Raw genomic sequence first — 24820 nt, 5'->3', positions numbered from 1 at the left:
GCAGCCTTACTGTTGCCTCAGCCTGTTGTGCACCCACCGCACCTACTACAACTTCTAGCGTTACTACCTCTGCAGGTTGCGGTGAACCAGCTACAGTGTGGGAGGAAAGTGTCAGAGGCGACACCGACAGACAGCAGCAGCCCACCACAAACCAGACACCCGTTCGGACTGGGACTTTTACCCCTAGAGAATAGTGGATGTTCAAATGCCTTATCAAAAAGCATGTACTTTTGTCTTGAAATAATTTAAGATTATACACTTATAATCTTTTTCTTGCCATATTGTCTTCTTCTAACTGACTGAAAGTCATTTGAAGTTCTTCAGTTAGAATTCTCATTTGGGCCTGTCCTTTAGTTCTGTGGCTTTGTTAACTGAAAAGAGCTGCCTCCAAATAGTTTTTGTTCACTAGCTATGATTGGGTTAAGCAATATGGAGAAGGGCCTCACATTGGTCTTTGCCTGGGGCCTCCAAATCACTAAAACCGCCCCCGGGTATTTGTGTATATAGCTCTGCTGAATTAGGAGAAAGGATAAATGCCTAATCATAATAATGTTTCATTAAAATGTGCCTGTACAGTGTTTAGTGCTATGGAGCAATGCTAATCATTCAGGATTGTGCTTTCCTGTATGCAATCTTACTTTCTTACTTTTTAAATTAGATCTGTGCCTTAGAGATTATGTTCGCACAATTTACAATTGCCAGTGCGACTCAGACTTCTGTAGATTGTGGTGGACCTCATGCACATGTGGCATATAAACAGGATTCTGTAGGCTATTAATACTGCATACAAACAGTGTTATTTTGCCTGTGACCTATTCTCTGTGATTTGATTAAAAGCAAACTGGTATTTATGATCTTAATTTGTGTTTAAACTTAATTCTAGTTTTCAGCATTCATGTTCCTATGTGGTTCATTTTGCTTTCATTAATGTTATGTGCATGACAGCTGGTTACTTGTTATGCAATAAAAAATAGCTTTAAATAAGACAGTTATGTAATGTCAAATTTCTTGAGGAAATTGTACTAACAAGTCCAAGATATGTATATGTCAGCAACAACTGTCATTGGACCTCTGGTGAATTTCTGACTCTGTAAAAACATGTAATGTGAACATATTTCCAGATTTGTCAGTTGAAAAGGAGTCTCACACACCCGCCTTGGGGAAAATAAATTGCCTGGTTCTTTTGCACAGATCTGCATGGCAAAATATAGAGTTCTTGTCTAATCACTATAGGCACTAACGGTGTCATATCTAAATGTTTAACATAGACAAATAATTTTAACAAACAAGACAACCACAGAGCTTGCAAAGAAATAGAATAAAAGTATTGCTTTACCTCAGAAAAAATATATTGCTTATGGATTGAATGAAAGTTTCAAATATTTTATAAGGTCCTCAAGCCATGTTGTGTTTGTGTCTGTCTATGACATCAGATACTGGGGTTATGCTTGCAACAACGCTCCTGAGCCAAGAGAATGCCCATTTTTTTCTCACAAATGAAATGTTCAGTTGGTTGCCAGTCAGAGTTACAGTAAAGGAACGGCTGACTTTGTTAGTAAGTAAGGCTACACCACAGAACCAGCTAAGCCCAACCAGCACCAACCTAGCCCAATAAGCCCTCCTATTCAAGCTGAGTGATAAAAGCATATAGAACCCTTGTCTGAACATTTGCTAAAGTTTGCTAAATTATGACCTTAGAAGAGCTACATAGACTACTATTTGTGTGTAAAGACATCCAGACAATGCATTGAGAAGAGCAACATTGGACCTACGTAAGTGGTCTGTCGTTTTCCAATTGTGTGAGGTAGTTGCAACATAGTTTGGATGTAGTTTTCACATTAGGAAGATGTTGTGGCTTACTGCTGTTCTGCTATAGAATGAGATTTGTGTCAAAAGTATCAAACAAAACATTGTATCAAGTATCAAACAAAACAGTTTGCACAGATGTAGAAAAAAAAAAAAACTTGTGATATTTTGCCTTTGTTATAGCCTACTCTTAAAATCAGTATTTTTCTTTACAGTATTTATTTCTTTGCTTTCAATCAGAAATGTTTTTCTTGATAATTTTGACACAAGACTGATTCCACGGTAAGCAATGAAGCTGCAACAGCTTCCCAATGGACAAACTATCTCCACGCTACGTTGTGATAACCTCCCACAAATGGAGCACGACAAAGCACCCGTGTCAGCCTTACATTGCTGTGCTGTCAGGGTAGCCATTTGCTAACATTAGCTAGTTCTTGTGGTGAAACCAACATCACATGTAGCCTAACTCTTGAAATAGTAGTTGTGTTGCGCAGAATGCAGATGATATAGCTAGCTAACATAGTAGTGGATGTTGAATTTTCTAACTCATTTTGTAACGTTAACCTATCTGTAGGCTACTGGTGTCTAGATAGCGATAGCTAAAATATATTGCAAAGTTGCAATATAAATATAGTATTCATTACTTAAAACTCATCACATTACATTTTGGATGCTACAAAAGCCAACTTCCTGTCACACTATGTTCAGTGCTGTGCCAATGCGCACACACACAAAAGTTTTGAGAGAACCTGGCAACCACTTGCGGGGACGGTTTCCATCGAATGGAACTAGTGAAGCAAGGTCATGTTTTGGGTTGGGATTGCAGTTCTCCCTTGTTGACACTAGATGGTACTTCACATTACTATTGCATCTTTAATGTACAGCAAATAGTAATTGTTTTTGCAGTGTACTCTATGCTAACATACATAATATAGGCTACGTAATGATAAGCTTGCTGCTGTTTTTATAAAGATGAGGATAACAGCTGCAGCTTTGGGATGCCAGCAGCCATGTGGGCGGCCTAGAGTACCTTAATGCAAGATATGCACAATGCTATATTTAATCTAAGTTAAATTTATGTATATTTGTCAAGCATTCAATTTTATAGGTTTTACAGTAAGTGATTTTTATAAAATGGTTGGTAGTGGTGTTTATACTTAACGTGGCTGTTCTGATACCATAGTTCACCACATGCATCATGCAAAATGAAGTATATTCATTGAATATTCTATGCCATGTTTTAGTTTTCCTAATTCATGTCCAGATGGCATTTAATACTTGAGGTTTTGGGAAGTACTGGACATAAAATTGAAGCGCCTGTCTAAAGAGAACTGAAAAATAAACAATGCACTAAAGACACCATGTTGCAGACACCGTCTAGGTGCACTTCAATTACCAAGCCATAAATTACACTGAATGAGAGACTACACCTGAAAGCCACAACTAAAATGAAGGTGAGCACACATGAAAGAGATATATGGCTTTCACCAAGAATTGCCCTCCGGAGACACAAATGCAGAGAACGACTGTCTCTAAGAGGGAATGGAAAGGAAATGAACCGTAAAAGTATTAAGCAAGCAGCCTTTTGGACATGGATGAGTGTGAAGGGGATAAAGTGGCCATTGCCCAGACAACTAACCTTGTTGTATGACTTTAAAAAGGTGTGTGTGTCTGTCTCTGTTGTGTGATGTAATTTGCGCTGCATTCCCGGTAATGGTTTAGTGCCAGATGTTCCTCCAGTTTGGCTGCGGGAAAGAACAACCTGGATCTGAGCCAGGAGGGAACCAGGCCTTTGAACATGTGTCTCGATTTGGGCGTTCCCTTGGGTGGATACAGAGTGTTCTTCAAAGCCAGGTGCAGTTTCTCACTTCAGTTAAAGAAGTTTAAGTTACTGTAAAGAAGACGCTCGCTGCAGAAAATATACTTTGAACAAAAGGTATGTTTATACACCCCTGTTCCTTCTCTTAGACACTTTGAGTAGCAGTGTTTTCTTAAAAAAAAGAAAAGAAAAAAAAAAGCCTTTGGCATATCTGCATGTTTCAGCAGCTGATTTTGCTTTGGTGTTTCAGAAGCGAAACTATTTCAGTTTGAGAACAACTTCCAATTTACAAACTGTAATTGTAAGGTATATAGTCAAGCAGTTTAGTTATACTACAGTCATGTTAAAATAGATACAGATGTTTTTAAAAAATTGTTTTAGTAGCATTCATAGTGGTAGTAGATGTGGAATATGTGCCTGTGCGTATGTTGTACACATTTATTCTTCATTTTCAAAACTGAAGGGATGTGTTTTCATAGATTACCCCATGTATGGTATGATTAAAGTTAACCTTGCCTTAATCATTCAATATAACAGCTATTTCAAATAAAACAAATATGTTTCTTTGAAGAACTGATGGCGCTAGTTTTGCATGAGATATGCTTATCCAGTATCCACTGGCACTGGCAATGATATTGGTTAGAAACAAGATTTTTTCAGCTGATGCAGTTTATCATCAAGAAGACTATTTGATTAACACAACAGCAATGGTTTACCAGTCATTGTGTGGTGGCGTGTGGTTTGTCTGAAGGTCTGTACAAAAAGAAGTGATTAAAAGTAATGCCTTCACCTGATTTGTAAACTTACGTTAAAGTTTCAGTCAGATGTAAAGCATTGCTGTTGCTGTTTCCTGTCATACTTTGTTAAAGTGCACTGAAGTTCTGCTGTAAATTCTGCCTGTTCTTAGGTGTGAATGGCTCATACTTACAGATGGATTTTTATACGTGGGCTATCATTACAGCAAAATAGTTGTAGATATACACATTCATTCCAGGGATTGAATCATCTGTTTGCTCACAAAAGAATCAAGCCAAATGAACAACCTGGAAATTTCTACTTTTAATGAATGAATGAATGTTTTGAATTGCTCGCCAGTGTTGATTAACATGAATGTCGTGAAAAACAGAAGATATTAAGTTGTAATAATGTTAAGCATTATGAGGTGAGATGTAATTTATTGGGATTGTAATGGATTTGCATCTAAAACCAAGACCATATGGAACTGAGCATATCGTCACTATATTGCCCCTTACATTTTTGCAATCCAAAAGCATGATGGGTTCCTAATGGGAAACACTATAATACTGTATGTCATCTGGAATTCCACAGTGTTTCCATTCAGGATTTTTAAGACCTTGAGAGTATAGCAAAAAGAATAACAAAAGGAAAGTATGACTGGGAAGCAGAATGAGATTTTCTATTGTGGATTACTTGCTCCTGGTAAAGAAAAATGCTTTACTTGAAATTCATCTGATGATCTGAGGGGAAGATCAACAATTGTCATCCAATTGCGCCATTACTGTCTCTAGGCAAAGCAAAGGTGATTCAATTCACTTTTTATTACAAAGCCACTTCAGCCACCTTCTAAAGCCAAATATTGACACTTTATACTTTATGTTGCCCTTCATACTTTGTGTGTGTGCGTGTCTGAGAGAGAATGTGGAAAAATTATGGAGCATTGCATAGTTCAGACAGGCCATGAGGGTCAAATGCATCTCCAGCAGAATCAGCTGATGGCTCAAATGTTTTTTGATGTTTGCCTATCACAGTCCATTCTCATAACAGGGTGCCCTGTTTAAAAAGCCTCCCCTTACTCATTGGCACTTCCTCCCGCATGCATGCTTGCTGCCAGTCTAAACCTGCTTCCTCCTGACGCATGCTGCAGTCTGCTACTGTAAAACCTCTCCACCACCCCTGCTCCTCCCTAGTGCGTTCATTAGATCATCCTTCATGGGTGGAAAGGTGGCACAGTGGATAGCACTCTCACCTCACCACAAGAAGGTCCTGGGTTTGAATCCAACCAGAGCCTTTTTGTGTGGAGTTTGCACATTCTCCCTGTGTCTCCATGGGTTTCCTCCAGGTACTCCGGTTTTCTCCCACATCCAAAGACAAGCTGTCAACCTATCCTGTTTTATTGAAGGTTAATATTGTCTGCCTTGCAGCTGGAACTGTTCTGGTGTAACCCTCTGTGGGAGGTTTGCTGCTGCCCTCCCTGCCTTATCCATGCATGCCTGTCTGAGCCTGAAAGTCCCCACCCCTGCCCTCTGTTCTGAAAGGTGGTTGATGGAATATATTTTGAGCAGGTCACACCGATGTTCCTTTTTCCATTATCTGTTTTAACCTCCTGTCATAGTGTGGGCATGGCTATAAGTTTGGGTGCGCTTGTTGGACAACTTATGGTTCAAGTAGCTTGCTGAGATATTGGGGGAAAATGGCTCAAAGAAACAGGAGTAATTCTTTTGTCGTGGTTCAAGTCTGGGTCATGACAATCTTTAAAAAAAGTTTTTTTTTTGTGACTTTCTCAGTTTTTTTGCCATTTCTTTTATTTTTAGTGCGTCCTGTGATTTTTCGGCATGTTTCGGCATAACTGTCAACTTTAACACAGTTAAAGTGATTGCTACTAAAGGAGGTTTAATAAGTTACTGAATCTGGGGAGCACATACTTTTTCATGCAGGGATAATCAAGGTCTGATGATATTTTTGTTGAGTTAAAAACTGAAAAGTTGTAATGTAAGGACTTGTGTGATGATCAGATATCCTTTTGAATTAAAATGATGGGAAAAACAAGAAATTAGCAGGGGACACTTTTTCACAGCACCTCGTATTTCTGTAAATCACATTTTAATCAAATATGATTGCATTAATTGTATTCACTGTGATGATGGCACAGTAATTTCATTACATCACGGAGTTTTTAAATTTTGCATGTGTTTTGTTTTTCTTTCAGAATTTGAGAACTGTTTCAGATTCCCATAGCTATATTTTAGAATTCTGACACTTTGGCTCACTATTAATATTGCCTTTCAGCTCATTCATCTTGCTGTTTATTTCATTTTCAGACATGCTGCCAAAGAAGACCAGAGACCATCTTGCATTCATACAGAATGGAAGAAAAATGGGCCAAGCCTCCATCTGCATCATGAAGGAATGGTAATTACACTACAGCTTGAGAGGTCAAGGCCAGAGCCCAGTTGTAACTTCTAAGCTGAAATGGCTACAGAACAGATGGCTCCAATTGTGGCTGACATAGAAGACAACAATTATAACATTCTTTATGAAGCTGAATTGATCCAGGAGGCGGAGGGTCAGTCCATCCATTTGGGATGGCAGCTCTCTCGTGCCCTGGAGGAGAAACCTATCGTGGGAGGAGGGATGACTCTATCCACAAAATGCCTACGCATCATAAAGCACAAGCCGAGCGTTATCGCCTTCTCCAAGGAGAGCGAATGGGTAGTGATCGCAGAAATTGCCGGCAGGAAACTTGTCGTCTCGCGAGAGTCCAGTTTCAGGTCCAGCTCCTTTCTAGGACTCACGGGACTCAATGAATGCGAAGCTGTGAGTGTATTGGAGCTCCCGCCTCAGACAGGGAGCCATTTTGTGTCCGGCAGTCACCAATGCGTACAAGCGCTCTCAGAAAACCAAGAACTTCATGTCAGCGTGTGCCGTACACGCCCACGCTGTTTGGTAAGTTGACTAAGTTCTACAAGTCCTTTCTAAGGGATGAAGGTTCAAAAGAATTATGTCTGCATACTGCACAAATTCACAATAATCATAATTGTTACAATCATTTCAAAACAGCATTACAAAAATGCTTTACAACAAACAACAAAAAGAACATAAAATAATAAGATGGAGCAGACATCAAACATATTGAAAGCAAGTTCATAAAACTACGTTTTTAAAAGTGATTCAAAAGATGACACAGAGTCTGTCAGTCTAATGTCCTCAGGTAGGCCATTCCAGTGCCTCGGGGTCCTGATGGAAAATCCTGGTCACCATCTGTCTAATCTAGACCTTGGAATGAAAATAGTGCTAAAGTGAATAAGTGAAAAAGAAGAAGCAAACTCAAGCCAAACATTTGATTTCCTAGTCATCATCAGAGTTGTTTGTCTGTTATGATGGAAAATTTTAAGGTGCAAGTGTAAGGTATGATAAATTTCATAGATGGAGAGGTAACTTCACATGTGGGCATAAAAACAAGGCAAACACTGGATGTTTTTGGTCCTCCTGTTTAGGGAAATGTGTATACACATATTTGTCCCAATATAAAATACAGTCCAGACATGCTTTGCATGAATATGCATGAACCTAAGACATGTTAATTAGGCAGGATATGAAAAGGATATAAACATAATAATTAAATAATTCTAAACAAATTAAACCATTAACCCTAAACATTTTAAAAGGCAATTTCCACCAAATTTGCACTACACTTAAATAAAGCCTTATAACTTTGTGGCAGCACACAGCAGAGACATGGATTATGGCATTATTTGCAATGTACATGAGTACCTATATATCAAAACTTTGTAAATATAAAAATAATCATTCATGGTATACACATAATTTGCATAAAAATGCAACACTACTGAGGATCTTTGCTTTATCCCCATTCTGTGGACAAGGCCACCCATGCCACTAGGGGGCAGGAGGGATAGAGCAGCTGCTAAATTTGCATCTGACCGCAGTGATATCAAGGGACTAAGGGCCATATTTACTAAGGATTTGTGGGGCTTTTATTGATGCTAACGAGTCAAATAGTGTTTTTCCATATTTACTAATGTGCTGCACCAGAGGTTTAATAAATATTAAATGGAATTTAAAATGCCTTAGGTCTACCCAAAAGTTTTGGGTTTTCAACACAATCTAGTGTCCCTAGTCTCCAAATCTGAAGCCCTCTCTATAACCTCCCTGGGTACCAACCCTATGGTTTTCTCTTTAGATGCCATTCTGTAAACATATAACATATAATAGAAACTCAGGTGCTATTATTTGAGGTGGCATAACTATAACAGCTATTACATTTATACAGACAGTTTTTTGGAAAGATTTTCCGCAAAGGTTATTTCATTGCTATGTTCCTTTGGGAGATGGTAGAGGACAGAATTGCACATGTACAAACCTGATATCATAGCTATCAATAGCTATGATATCCATATTGTACATTAAGTCATTGACCGTGTTACATTTATCAAGCGTTACATTTATTGTGACTCTCCCCTATGCTTGCAAAAGGAGATAATCTTTTCAAATCGTTTTGAAACACATGACTCCTTCATCTTTGGGAACAGTTGCCTGTTAGAGAAGCTGATAGACGGAGATGATTGGCTATTGGTCACGGAATGAAACAACCTGAAATATTAAAACTGTGTTCTGATTTACTAATGAGACGTGTTAACATTTAAAGGTGACAGTGCCTATCCATTGCATGCATGGACCCTGACACCTGTCCAAAACCCAACTTCACCAGAGATGGAGTTGTATAACAAATGTTGCTTTCCTGTCATGCGCAAGATGGATCTTAGATATTTAAATGAACTTGCTGCGACTGTGCTCATTTACATAACCAGTCTTAGTAAATACCCCAGTAAAATGAAAACATGCAGTGACGCAGAATTTTTTGGCCCTGATGGTAATTTGTGGCATGCTTCGTAAATATGGCCATAAGTTGGAATGTGTTAAATCCATGGAAAATAAAACAAAAAATAGTGAGAGTATAGAAACAGAATGTATAATAGAGGTACTGCACAGACCTTTAACTAATCTTCTCTAAGAGAAAAGATTGCAGTCAAGCTGAGGGAAGTTAAAAGTAATTCTGTTTAGGGATTTGTGGCTCAGTCAGAATGATCATGGGATTCAGCTCAAGGCTCAGTTTTTCAGTTTTGTTTTTCATTTTCTTTCATTCATGACTTCTTAGAGCTAGTTAGAATATAGAATTTGAAATGGATCAGATTTCTCTTTTGATGTTCATCACTTGTATATGTGGTATTGATCTTTTTTGTGGCATAACCCATATCATCAGGAGACTAGCATGGACATAAGCCATGGAACTGACATTTCACATTCATCTTAGGCAGACATTTCATATTTTATACTTGACAGAAAAATGTAGTGTGCTGTGTGCAGTTTTGTCAAAAAAAAAAAAAATCCTCATCTAGGTGCTGTAGAGCAGACACATTAGTCTCCCCAGAAAAGTGGTATCAAAGGGCTGATGGGTGGTTCATCCTGTTAAGAAAACAATAAACAGTCTGCACATTGTGACTTAATTCACCAGTTTTTTATAATGACAGAATAAAAAACTACTGAAATCATTTGCTGTGTGCGGACTGTTTATTTTTTTCGTACATTTCTTGCACCTGTGCAAAAAAAAAACAAAAAAACACACACACTCACACACACACACACACACACACACACACAACTTGTCATTAGGTTGAGTTGTGTACATTGTCCTGATATCACATAATATCACTTGAATACATATTGACTAAGTTTAGTATGATATGAACAGCACATGTTTGAACAACACATGACTTGTGAATATGCTTAAAAGGAGAATGCATTCAGTAATCATTTAAATGTCACAATTCATTGCACTTATTTGTGTCATAAATTGTTTTAATTTGTTTTAGTGAAAATATTTTGTCAAAGTCTAAAGTATAAATTCGAATCTATTAAACTGAATATGTAGTTTTAAATTTCCACCTTTTTTGGAATATGAAGAACAATGACATTAATGGTCATTTTTGCCTTCTTTGATATTAGCATCAACAACCTATTCAATTCTATTTATTTTTGCAGTTCTGAATGACTAGGAAAAACATCTCTTCATTCATTAGGAAACTATTTTCATCAATATATTTGCACAAAACATTTAATCAATTTATTTTAAGAAAACGCAGACTCGTTCCAGAATATGGAAAATATAATTATCTTTCCCCCACACCAGATTTAAATACTAGATCAATATTTCAAATCACATGAGAGCGCTTAAATTTCCAGACTATGTTAAGAAAAGTAAAGGAAAGCATTTAAAGCAACTATTTATTTTGTGTTAATCATCTATTATTAGCCTGCTACTTGTTTTACCCAAGGTTTAAACATTTGCACAAATTTAATGTTTCATTTTTAAATTTTAAAAGTATTTTTTTATTCAAATACATACAGGGTTACTTTTATTTTGAAGGTGAATCTTTCTCAATGAATATTTTTAAGGTAAAAATTTCTCGATGAGAGCCTTTGAATGTCCATTAAATGCATTTGTTTTAGCAACTTTCTTGAAAATGAATGGTCTAGAAAGTTCTACTAAATCCCTGCTTGGCTAATAAGAAGCTGGTTGACTCATCTCAGCAATCAAATTGACTCATTGAATTGCATCTTTGTCATATTTTGTCATTTTTATGTCACAACTTTCTTAAAATGCCATCTTGGCATATTTAAAGATAAATATGAATACATTTCATATTTTATCGTATTCATATTTATCTTTAAATATGCCAGGATGGCTTGGCATAAATTTGGATTTAAGGTAAAGAATTTCCTGTTCTGTTGTAGATCCAATTTTGCATGGATTTTATTTTCTCCTACACACAGAAAACAAAAACAATAACTCGCCTCTTGATGGAATTTGGAAATGAATGTAATCATTGTAGCATGCCCATGGGATAGTGCACACAGGGTTCGTGGAATGTGTCCCATACCACGCTCGGAAATACATGCCAATGTTTCATAAACTCTTCATTCAGAAGTTCTTAAAGAGTTTTTGTTCAACAGTTTCTGAAAAGTCTCTGTTGAACAGTTTTACCGATAGACATACTACATTAACCCTTTCAGGTAACCCTTTCAACACATTGGCCAAGAATATGTTCATAAAATTTGTTCATGGTAAGAAAGTTTATGTTCATACAATGCATGTACTGCATTACAAATGAACAACTTTAAACATTATTTAAATATATAAATAAAATGATTTTGAAAATACAAAGATTTTTTACAAAGTATATTTAATTTTCTGCAGTTAAAATAAATAAATAAATAAATAAATACTGCTTATCATAATCTACTTCTGCTCCTCGCATAATTATTTACTGTTAATTGTTTTGGATTTTTTTCATTAAAAAAAGAAAATTAAAAAAAAGAAAAACTTTAAATTTCAAAAGAAACATCTTACTCATTTGGAACAATAATTTTGGCATTATAGCTGCTAAACACCAAACTGATATAGTAAATAAAAAAGACATTAAGGTGTTACATTAAATACATATGCTAAGACAAAGCTCTTGGTTTGTATGGTGTAAAAAACATAAACAATAACTAAAGTAAACAAACTTATATTAACTGTGACATCCCATAGAACTTTAACATAATGAACTATGGAATCTGCACCAGAGTGTTGGTATTGATGATAATTATTTCTGAATGCTTACCACTACTGAAATGTATAAAATAGAAGCCTGTCAGAAATTGCATCGACCTAGAATAAATTTTTAAAAAAGTTTTGTGGTTTCATTTATGTTAAAAATAGGCATGTTGAATAAGCTCAACTGAAATTATAACTACTCTTAGTGATTACCTCTGATTCATAATGATGCATTGTGCCAACTACTCGTGGTGTGTGTTTCTGTTTTGCTGTGAGGTTGCAGCCTACCTGTTTTGGATATTTCTTAATTTGTATTTAATTTAATGCTTGATCAATTCAACTGTCATGTAGGCAATGAATAAGGACTGCAGAATAGCAATGCAGAAGAAATTCATTAGCAAAGAGAAATAATATGATTTTACTTGTCATTTGTATTTTTTTTTTCAAATTGGACCTTCATAGTAGGATAGTGTTTATTTTGTGAAGTCTAGTCATTTTTAAAATTCATACATTATCTATACAGGCTTATCCGGGTCAGAGTTGTGGGGGGTCCTGGAGCCTATCCTAGCATGCATTGAGAGAGAGGCAGGAATACACCCAGGACAGGTCGCCAATCTATCGCAGGGCTAATTTTAAAAATTGCATACATGTATTTCTACGTTTTGTCCATGAACATAGAACTGTGATGCCATTAACCTTTGTCACCACCCAGCTGTAATATGTCCAGAATTTCAATGAACTGATATATCCATCGGAAGATATTTCTCTTGTCTTTGATAATATGGCAGTGGTCTGTAATAAGATCATTAGTGGAAGAACAAGTGAAATCCACTCTGTGCCATACTGTGGAAACTATTTTTGAACTGTTGCTTCAGAAGAGATGTTTTAGATAATGTATGCCAACAATTTTAATTGAAGAGTTATCTGCTTTTGGTTTTATTCAATTTAGATGTTGTGTTCGGTTTCAGAATTTGTGCTGAGTGTTACATACTATCCCAAAGCAGAGACTGAGAGACAGGAAGTGGAACAGTTTCAGGCTTTGTTCTGATGTTGAGCATTCCACATCAAGTGGGCATTCTCCACTGAACATTTTCAGATCTCACAGCACATTTTGTTATGTGGTTTTAATAATCTCGTTGTTGTGTTCTTCCTTTCACTCAGAAGAGCAAATCTATTTTAACATTCATAGATATGAACTGTAAAACCACAGGGTCAGGTTTAAAAGTAAGATCAAAAGTTTTATGCTGAATCTTTGCCCATAGGTTAGTCATATATGAAAATTATACATGTTTTTGTACCTGCAACGCTTTCCAGTGAGCTTAAGCATTGCCCTTGAGTACAGATTTGAAAGGTATCTGAGAATTTAAAATGAATGTTGTGGCAAGGGTTCAGTAAGCATCAGTGCCCTGCATACCTACATTTAGTGGAGGAAAAAAATGAATACAAATCTCCTTTCATAGAGCTGAACTCAACTGAGTTGTACTGACTGAGGCACTGCATTTAAATTGAGTAAAAAAAAAAAAAGTATTTCAGTGTTCCCGCCCTTAACCGTACCCGAGCCAAAAAGGAAACGTGTGGCGGAAGGAAAAAAAAGATTTGACTTTCCATCTCGCTCCCTGGCATTGGATAGTTCTGTTGATGGAGGGCTGCTTCACTCATTGGCTGATCCTCATCCAGCTTCTAGCAGCCAACTCTCCAGAGGCCCTGTAAGCTGAGAGCTGCATTGCTATGCCGGGAGCATCCTGGGCTGTTGCCCTGTGCTCTGATTTATAGGCTAGGGGGCCCCGCCCCCCACTCCGTCACTCTGTCCCGTTGCCTGGTGTCTCCAGCATTGGGCTGCCGATGCCGTGTGAGAGCACAGGATCCTTCAGGGGGTAAAGGATCTGCCACCTTTGCCCCCCAGCCCCCCTCCCCTATATCCGTGACCTGAGGACCCTGGAACTCACCTCAGGCCAGTCCAGTCATGGCCTTCTTCAGTTGTCTGTGCACGCTGTTTAGGAGGGCGAAAGTAAGTAGCAGCATGCCTTTATACACATGGAAGTACGATACAGTTGAGAAAGCTTTGCGGACGATGTGGTTTTCCCTAAAATACCAGCATGTACGTTTCGTCCCTGGATTTTTGTGCAAAAAATGTGTAATAACTGCAAAGAAAAAAAGATGCGAAAGTAATGACTTTCAGAGTAATGACTAAAAATTCTGTTGATCTGTAGTTGGTGATGGTTTTTGAAAAGAACGAGAAAAAAATACATGGCTACAGTAGTTTATTTTAAGTCTTCTCAAATACTTTATTTTATAGTTACTAATGCATATATATATGACACGTGATTTTCAGTTTTGTATTTTGAGAGAGAGAGAAAAAAAGAGAGCAAATAGAAAAGGGGTCCTTTTTAAACTGGTTGCTATTTTCAAACTAGAAGTCTGTGGAACATGTGACTTCCAAAAGTAACGGACATTCCAGGCTGTGTGAAGAGGGCGTTGGAATGGAATGAATGCCAGTTTGTGTCCAGACTGCATGCTCACACATGGGTGTTAGTTAGCCTGCAGTTGCTCCAGCAACCACATTCAAAAATACACTTTCACTTTGCTTTCACATTAAGAGGTATTTACTAGAAATGTACATTATGCTGCTTCGATATGATAAAATGTCGGTACTTCTCTCTCAGACATAATTAAAATTGAAAGCCCAGTAATCCTATTGGACTCTATTTACATATAAATAGCTTATATTTGTGTTAAAACTATTACTACACAGCACATATGTTATCACAACAGTCACAATACTAAATAGATATCCATAACATTTTTGTTGGATAAAAGTCCTAGTGGTACTCTTAAACTTAAATCAGCAATTGTCAACATGTCAGATAATGCATAACCTAGAATTCCACAATTTACATAAAGTTTTGAAAGTAAAAATAAGTCTAGATCTGAATGGTTTAAAACAAAGAGTTGATGAATTTCTTCATGTCAGGGTTGATAAAAAATAGAAGAAAATTAACGTTACTTTAGTGAATACCAGTTAGCTACATTGTTTGCCCAATGCATTCCAAGATGATAAAGGTCTTTCTGTGAATTGAAAAGGTACACTGCTGTTCTGATGAATAAATCAATGTTGGGAGCAGTTTTCTTGTTACATGACTTTTAAAATTTTTCTTTTTAATCATGTGAAGCACAAAGATGTTACAACAGCAAGATAATGTGGCAGTAAGGCAACATTTTTCTTCATGTGTAAATAGCTTGCCTTTCTTCCTCTGCCAGGGACTGCCCTTGCCATGGGACCATAAGGATGCAGGTAAGAAAGGACAAACTTTTGCTTTCGGTTGTTTTGACGAGCTGCTCTGCTTTTTTTAACCACGCAACTACATCGCTAATTATAGACACTCTCGAAGGTGGTCATTTATACATCTTGGCTAAAACTGTTCCAGGGCACATCAGGTTTGAACATGTTTATTGCCAGTTCTCCTGTGGAAAGATTAGCTTGCAGAGGTGAGATTATACTACAGCAAGGGAAGAGATAGTGGGAAGCTGAACTATATCTGTAAATGTCCATTGCTGTCTTACACTACTGTCCCTTTAGGGATTACTGAGCTTGTAAATCCAAGGTACAACCAAGGTTTGATTCCCAAGTGGGGCTCTGCTGTTGTACCCTTGAGTGAGGTAGAAAACCGGAATTGTACATGCTTTCACAGCTGTGTAAACTGTGATGACTCGCTAGCAACCCACTGTACAGTGGTAATGTGATGTGGTGTACTTTTTTGGAAACAGACAGTAGCCACAGAATTGATTCGATTATTACATTCAGTTTGTCTGAACAGGATACAATCAGCATTATGTCAGGTATCAGTGTGATTAACTTGGTGTGATTAACTGATCTTTTAATGGAATGTGATTCATCTTTGATACAGAATAATTTGCACTATATTGAACTTCAAGTAATCACAGGACAGACATGCTGGTATTGGTTGCAAGATGTGAGAGTGATGTGCAAGTACAATTGTATTGTTAGTTGAAAGCTTAGCCAAGTGGGCTTTAATTGTGTGTCCTTTTTCCTGACATGATAAAATGTATTATTAATGCATGCAGTTAAAGGACATAGTATGTCAAACAAATACAAGAAGGCAGGGTGCAGTTGTGAATGAACTGTGCTACTAGATGAGAATTCAACATTGTTTGCTCTGAATAACAGGTTGAATATGTTTTAGGATATAGATCCTCTCAATGCAAGTACCTCATAGATATGCATACACACACACACAAATGCATGTACACACGCATACATGCACACGCATAAAACACATATTTCCTCAACTAGTTCAATGCAGTCTTTCAGTATAAAGCCTAATTTAGCTTTTATGCCATATGCGTTTTCAAGACAGGTTCTGCCAAGAGGTTATTATGATTCATTTCGCTTCTTGATTACATTCTGGAGGCTAGGTCAAGTGTCTTTTGCACAAATTATATGCCATGGATCCATAAAAATATATTTTATATCAATGAGACAATACTAACCTGAATAAAAAAGGAAAAATAAAATAAAAATACAGTTAGTAGTGCGTCAATAGTGCATTAGGCTATGTAGTCTTTGAACAAAAAGGGAGTATGACAGCCCGAGCTAAACTTTCAGTTTGCTTGTGGGAAGCAGGGGCTTTAACAAGCAAACACAGCTTTGTGTCACTGTGTATGAAGCAACAATTATTCCCAATGGAATACTGGCCTAAAATAACTGTTTTAGAACAGCAATTGGACTGCACTGTCATAGACGTTGCACTGAAAAACCTTACTAGGGAAGGTAAAACAAGCTCTGATGACAGAAAAAACAACTGTTTGACAAATGTTCCACAAACAGTGAGAAAAAGGCCTCTCAATCATACACAGAGCATATCATCCCCTGATGTTCCGATTCTCCGAAAATGTGTTCATGATTACTGTGTAACGTTATAAAATGTTTGTCTATTTTGGTATTGTTCTTTCTTGTATTGCATCTCATTACAGGTAACACATTTTATTGCCTTTCGTCAAACAGACAAACATAGCAAAAGTAACTAGAAAAGTAAGATGTATATAAGTATGTTGTATATAATCAATGTACTTAATTTATTCTTATAATGATGTGCTGTACAGCAATGAATCAAATTAATAAATGTATACTTTTCACTAAAATATACGGTAATGATTTTTGGAAAATACATTGTTTAGCTACATGCATAGATATATAATTAATGCTATAACTTAATTTACAGTACGTGAGGAAACATTAGTCAAGAGATTAAGGGCATCATATTTCCTTAAACAGACTTTCTGCTGTTGTTTACTTCCTTGTGCAAATATAACAGTTTGTTTCCTTGCTCAATCCTAAAAATCAGTTGAAGTTGAAGTAAAATTATCAGGAAATGATGATGCTGATTTAGCATGACAGGGCATGTTTGTTCGTAGATGCGCATGGAAGATCTCCTTGCAGCTGACACATCTACCCAAATTAGCAGGTTCTAGTATAGCAATTAAAGCTGACAACGTTAACACAAGACAACAAAGGCGCACCACTCTCTTGTCAGTTTCAGAATGCCCAATTAGACTAACAAGAACGTGATCAATTGCATGGTAGAAACTAGGAAGACTGTAAGAGAAGATTTTCAAACATTAAAGGGAAATTCCACCACAAAAGAACATTGTATAAATAACTTTGTTTAACAGATCAAGGTGTAACTGATTAACTCTCTGTTAGCGGCTGGCCCTACCAATCTCTCTTCTCATTTTTGAGATTCTTGGAAATGTTACTATCTACTATCTGTCTATTTGTCTGGAATCTGCCAATTGTCAGCATGCATGCTACAGACAGTAGCCTATACCTTAAAGCAGTTCCCAACCTCAGCCCTGCCCCCCTGTGTATGTTGGTTTTGTTCTAACCACAAATAAAATACCAATAACTTTTTCTTAATTAGGTTTTTTTATGCTTAGAGGGATTATTAACCATCTTAAGCCACATAATGTCAGAGGTACTATATGTATGCATGATATATAGAATAAGCATCCCACATTGTGCTTACTGTGTGATATTGCAAACAATTTCATGAAAAGAAGAAACAAAATGATTTATCTAATCTGATCTATCTGATCTAATTAAAGACTGATGTGAATTTAAATAGGGATGATTGTATGTTTGTTTCACCGTATGACGGCATGATGAATCCATCCGGGCCTTTGCTCTCTAGATGCCAAGGTACTGCAAAAATCAGTGTGCATTATAGCAATAAATTTGATTTTGGGTCCCGATTAAATACAGCCAATGTCTACTCTGGCAGACAGGTTGTGCAATAGACAATGACCGAACATAAGATAAAAAGGCTAATTTGAAATTGCTGCTCTTACGAGAATATTACTGACCGATATTGTTTGCCCAAAGTTTGTATGGCTATATTGTTTTTCTTATCTGAATTTGTTCTTTGGTAAGATCAAAATCTGTGTGTGTTTAGTAATATGTAAAGGCATATTTGTGGAAAGCAGCTGCGTATTTGCTTATTTGTTTGGATTACTTGGCTAATCGTGCCTTGGGGAGAGAGCACATCTTTAGGGACCACGCATATGTGAGGCACAGATACGTTTGCAGAGAGCCATAAATGGCTGATGTTTGCACATGGCCCTGAATTGCTAGGGTGTTTCCATATGCAGATCAGAATGAATAGGCACACGCATTCAATTTACAAACAATTGGCATTCACGCTGTGACACACCTGAGATACACACAAAATCAAAGGTCTGCACATGTTTCATGAAACCCACATTGGTTTTTCGCAGGATGTTTATTAAGAACAAACTAAGGAGAATTTCAGAAAGGTTTGTGAAGCTGAATGTCTGCCCTTATTTCATGTGATTTTTTAAAAACATTCAATAAGACCCTCTATTTTAAGCTAGTATAAGTATTGGGACAAAGCTTTTACAAATGAAATTAATTGCAAGGCCAATATTTCATTGTATCGTTCTTAGATTTCATGACTGTATCGAGTCTGCGACTCATCGACATGACTAGGGTCCTTTGATCATGACATGATCCTTTGAGCACTGGCATAGCTCACACCCCTGTAGCCTCCGCAGGTACAAGGGCCCCGTTCACAGACGGCCATGCCCTGATATAATTAAAATAAAATAATAATAAAATAATAATAATAATAATAATAATAATAAATAAGCTTTTTTTCACTGAACAAGGTGAGATTCCACTTTAGTTTTGGGGGCCCCTATTGGCTATAAGGCAAATAGACAACCCCCCGACCATCCTAAGAAGCCAATACCCCCACCGGGCTATCCAGATACAGCCATACACAGGCCCAAACCATCACACTGCCTCTACTATGCTTCACAGATGAAGTAGTATGCCCAGGGCCCAGGGTCACTTTCTCCACACTCTCACCTTTCCATCACTCTGGTAAAGGGTTGTCTCATCTGTCCATAAGACGTCTTTCCAAAACTCATCAGGCTTATCTTTGTATTTTTATTTTTATTTTTATTTATTTTACAAATTCCAATCTCGCCTTTCTGTTCTAGTTATTGATAAGAGATTTACATCCCGAAGTGTAGCCTCTATAATTTGCCTCACTCAGTCTTGTACGCACAGTATCCTGTAAGACTTTCACCCGCAGTGTATGGAGACCATTAGTAATAGCTAAAGTTGACAATTTAGGATTTGTTTTTCCTGTCATTGCTTTCTGATGTCTTCCATGGACGGCCTGATTGCAGGTGAAGTCCTCCAGTCGGCTGAAATTTGAAACAGCTGGTAGTCATTTGTCTCAATACGTATGCTGACTTTGAATAGGGGCACTTGACTCATTGAATTGCATTGTTGTAATATTGTTCAATGTCTGTTTAAGAAAAACAAAACAAAACAAAACAAAAAAACTCATGAAATCAATGCAGACATTGTAAATTTTCCCTCAATCATTATTTGAAAAATTTGAAAATACAAAGATTAGCATAGAGGAAAAACAATCAATTTCACACAATACTTTTGCATTTAACTGTATACGTATGTGTCACAGTTTATTTGAACGTTTATTTAAATCTTTAGTATGTTCCTTTACTCTGTAAAACTGCTGTAAAATTGACATTGGAATATGTAACTATCACATATGCATCTAGTAAAACACAACACTTATGCATGTTAATAAAGTGTAACCAGTTAAATGTTATTGCCGCCATCTCAGTGGGCTGACAGGGTAGGTGACAGCATAGTTTAGAGTTGCAGGAGTGCACAGGAGGTACAAGAGCGCTTATGGTCCCCAGAGTCAGTACAAGAATGTGATTACTTGAGCACTTTCTTTTCATATGGCGCAAAGGGTAAAATACAAGTTACAAAGCACAGCATTTCTTCAAAAATAATGTGTTTCACAACAATGTCTTCATGATATCAGTCTCACTGTGAAGTTACAGTACAGATCCACAATTTGGGGAGTCTGCCCATAGACTTAAGAGATGAATGTTCAGACAGCACCCACACACCTGTGTGTGCTTGTCATATCGTTTCTTAGTTATGCCATTTTAATTAGGCTGACATTATCGAGAGGGAAGATGGAAATGAATGGGTTCTTGTTGTGGGGCACTGAAGGGAAAGACAAACAGACAGGCAGCTTTCGAAGAATACGCCTAGTGGTTGACTGGGCTGGGAGGGATGAGATGAGTGCTTGGATATATTCAGAAGCCTGCTGATAAGGGGGCAAAACACTATGATCAAGGTTTTTAAATGGACATGGCTGACCGATTGGTCTGTTGAAGAGAGGGACACAAAAGATCAGGACTATTTTTTAAATAGGATTTTTATTTACCTGTAATGGAACAGAATCTCTTTCAGTTATAGAATATTTATCTTCTAAATGTAATGAACTTTATCACCTCTCCATGTCACTTGTTTTTGAGGTGAAAGTTTCAGCATAGCAGCCTATGTGATAAATGATCTTGAATGGTCCTTTCCATACAGTTTTTTTTTGGCTTATTGTTCATTTATATTCACTTTAATAAATAAAATAAAACGCAAAAATGCCATTAATAGCTCTTTCAAGATCAGGTATAATTTACCAGCAAAATATTGGTGTCAGTGTACGCTATATTATTTGACATTCCTATTTGTGAAAAACAGAAGAAACAAATTTGAAAGTTATTCAAGCAAAATTACGAGAGCTTTAAATCCCAGAATACACTGCGAATCTCAATCGTAAAAGCCAACTGCTCTACAACGCGGCCGGAAAGTTTTTGTGAAGAGGAAAGTACCGGATAGTACAGCAGTTAGACCGCCGTGGGAATAAATATGGATTATCAACAACGAAAAGAAGAAGTGTTGATATATGAAAACACGCCGGCAGTGGCCGCTTACCCGAGAAATTTAGAGCATCTACACTAGAAGCCGGAGAAAGTTTGACAGACGAGTAAAATATCTGGAGAATGGAGCGTAAAACATGGACAAGACTCCGACCAAGATCACTAACTGTGCATTTCAGAGACTCGACTTACAAAGCTTTAACTTTGCTGCGGAGGAAAACCAATCAGCGACAGCTTGAAGGTAAATAATAACTTGTTGGGCTGTAGGTTACGACGACTTTTGTGATGTTCGTTTTAGGATTAATGTCCTTCTTTGAAAGTTGAGATTCACAGTTGAACGGAGTAATTTACTAGGGGCAATGTGTGCTACAAAAGAGTTAACTTACTTCACTGTTTAATTTGACACCAGCCACAGAATCCGAAATCCACACTGTTTCTTCAGTGGACTCCTGGAGTAAAATTCAATATTCAGAATTGTTATAATTTAAACAACTTTTCCAGCACGATGGTCTCTTTAGTTTATCATTGTGATAGCACATTTTTGGGGGGCGGCGGGGAAACATCGGGATTTTCTGAATAGTAATATTGATTCATTCATCGAATACCATTATTGAATTATTGCCTACTGTCTTAGTCCTCAAGTGTGCCAGAGATTTGAGAAGCCTAATGATTTTTTGTGCCGTTTTCCAAACAATGTGGTGGTTCTGTTTCCCAGCATGTCATGGTATTATATTACTACAGCAGACCAGAAATTCTGAAGTGGGGGACATTTCTTGATCTAAAATGTATTGCAGCTAGATGTTACATTTCTAAGCTATGTTATAGATGTGTTAAAAAAATAAATTAAAAATAGCAGGCTTATCCACGTTGAGTCACAGGAGCCAAAATGGGTGATTCCACTCATCCAGGCTGGCAGAGGAGAGCCCCTGGTCGGCTGTTTGAGGGTGGTAGTCGCTCTGGCCCTGTCTCCTGCTCGGTACACTGCCCTCCTTGTTATTTGGCAGTGTAGGTTTCACATTCGTGGACTGGCTGTCATTCCCAAGTAATTTGTTATGAACTATTAATACTCGCTGTTGTGTGGTCTGTCTGAATGAGCCCCATTGATGATGGACAGCTCAAACAGGGTGACTCTGTGACAAGGCTGACCACAGCCCTTGTAATTACGCAACCATACCTTTCCCCCAGTGCAGTAAAAAACTTCCCTTATTATTACTTCAGGAAAAAGGGAGACCTTTGAAAAATAAAGATTTGGAGATTAGTTTTTCCCCCCATTTTTTCATTTATGCTGCATATAAATCACAGTTGTTGTTTGTTGTATTGGCTGTGCCATAGTGTTGTTCAATTACCTGCTTTATATCCTGATAACTGTTTTGGCGCAGGGACATTTCCATTGCTCTACTTTCCTATGAACTCTAATGCACAGCTCATGTCTGTTTGCAGATTTTATTTATTTATTTATTTTTGATAGAATGAATTTGTAATAGAGTGCAGTTAACTAGTAGTGTTTAGACTGCCAAGACTACTTTTGAAAAGTGGTCTTTATCCCTTACCTGGGACATGTGACTTTAGCCACATGGGCTAACATTGGTGTGCAGGGAGATTACAGTTCGGTCCACCCTGCCGGATCTCACTTGACACATTGCTGTAGCCTATATGCTACCGGAGCTCCTCTTGTGTATTGTCCTTCTGTGGTAAAGGGCATGGGCAGAAAGATCTCATAGCCCCGTGATTGAGCTTCCCCTTTTTAAAGCTCTCCCGCAACGCAGTCCACACGCCAAATGAGAGCATCGGCTAAAGAATGGATACACAGGGAGCCTGTCCCCTCAGAAGTGGAAGCAGACTGTTCACCAGTCACTGCAATTCATGTCACCGCGGTCAGAGCTGTGAATTCTCTGTGCTTCAACTTGACCAGGCAATGTCTGCTCCGCGCAGGCAGAGAGGCGGTATGGCGACCTGTGTTAAAGCATGGCGGCAGATTTGCAGTCATGTCGCAGCAATTGTGATGTGGGACAGCGATGTTAAAGTAGCGTTGTGAGAATGTTGCTTTTGGGAAGAAACCCTCTTCATGGAGCACAGTAATGCAGCATTTCAGGTACTGCCATGGCTGCCAACTAAGAATTTGGTTTCGCTTCCCCAAAGGGTGGGCAACTTCTTCTTTTTTTTTTTCCTGTGAAGCTTGTCAATACTGTCCCTTTGATTCAATAACAGTTCTTTATTTTTATTGTGGCTTGGTATGAAACAGGAAACTGTTTTGTTTACTGTCTTTCATTCTGTCTCTCCTTGCGTGATACAATACTCAATTTCCTGTACCACTATACGGGCCCGCTATGAACAAGTTATGCTTCAGCCAGACACGTCAGCAGTGATGTGAATGATGTAAAGGTCGGTGCAAATTGCAGAAGCATTGTGGGTAATTTAACAGTTTTACATTGACCATTAGAAAATTCAGTTGCACGCTGAGTCATAGTCACCGCTTTTTGGTGGTAAAATGAACAGTTATCGTGGCGGCCCGCCCTCTGTGGTGGACGTTCGCGTGCATGTTTAAGCAACTTCCCATAGTGATCGTTGCGGGCGCCGGTATGAAAGCAGGCCTCTCTGAGGGTGACAAATGACAGGAGAGAAGGAGCCCTTGTGCTCTGACATTAGGCTAAATGAGGACACACTCTCTCTTAGATTTGGCGTGACACTATCAGAATAAATAATTTCTCTTTTATCTCACGTTCTCCGAAGTCTTAAACATACACAAACAAAGGATGCATGCATAACGGAGACACCTGATCATGGCCATATAGTCATGTCATACTTGTGTCAAACTGTAGTGATATAGGCCTATGTAACATTCTAGGCCTATGTCCTTATAAATATTGCAGATATAAATAATTAGTCTTTAATTACATTACAGTCAGAAGATGCTCTTATCTTAACAACTTACAATGTAGGCCATGAAATCCACAAAAGGGCATAAGAAAAGTTTGTGTTGATGAGGAAACGGCATATTCGGAGAACATCGCTGGATTGATGTAATTTCACCCCCCTGCCCTCCTGCATAACTAAAGCAGGAGTCTACAGGAGAAGGACCTGAGATGCAAATGGCCACCACAGACATACAGCGTGCTGCTGGTAATTTACCCTCAATGGATGTACTTGACACTACTGGGTGAATCCTCAAGGCAGCACAGGACAATAGAACCTTCCGGGTTATATTGGAAAGTGCGCCACCTGCAGGAAACTCCTGCCCATTGTCTAAATCTCTGTTCATTCTGCAAAGTTGGAACAATCCCATCACAAAAAGGCAATGTGCTATACATTTGCAAACTTGTTCATAATTTGAAAAATTAACTTTATAATTCCATGGGACCCCATTATTGCAGTGTATTAATGTGTTGTCGTGACTGGGCAAATGCATCCCGAGTGGTTTCTGCTTTTGTTCCCCACTGAAACCTATTGTAAGCTTCTAGATGTGTCAGTAATTAGAATTTGTGTTCCGTATAATTAATTTAAAGTGAAAAAAAAATGCACACCTTGTTTGACAA

At 37.8% G+C, this 24820-nt stretch overlaps 1 protein-coding gene across 3 annotated transcripts in view; it reads left to right on the top strand.

Annotated features, from left to right (window-relative positions):
* The first annotated feature begins 3686 nt into the window (after positions 1-3686).
* stard8 (StAR related lipid transfer domain containing 8) overlaps positions 3687-24820 on the top strand; it is a 63220-nt gene continuing 42086 nt past the window's right edge. The window contains exons 1-3 of one of the 3 annotated variants that reach the window (XM_064350434.1): positions 3687-3742; positions 6685-7309; positions 15243-15276. In XM_064350434.1, coding sequence (XP_064206504.1) covers positions 6836-7309; positions 15243-15276 — 508 coding nt within the window. In that variant the 5' untranslated portion in view covers positions 3687-3742; positions 6685-6835. Of the gene's footprint in view, positions 3743-6684; positions 7310-13810; positions 13993-15242; positions 15277-21175; positions 21529-24820 lie in introns of those variants that run through there. The other 2 variants (XM_064350436.1, XM_064350435.1) reach the window with 2 other exon arrangements.

The sequence above is a fragment of the Anguilla rostrata genome, chromosome 9, assembly GCF_018555375.3.
Source record: "Anguilla rostrata isolate EN2019 chromosome 9, ASM1855537v3, whole genome shotgun sequence".
Lineage (NCBI taxonomy): Eukaryota > Metazoa > Chordata > Actinopteri > Anguilliformes > Anguillidae > Anguilla > Anguilla rostrata.
Note: the sequence above shows the minus strand (reverse complement) of the source record. Positions and strands in the feature narration are given on the sequence as shown.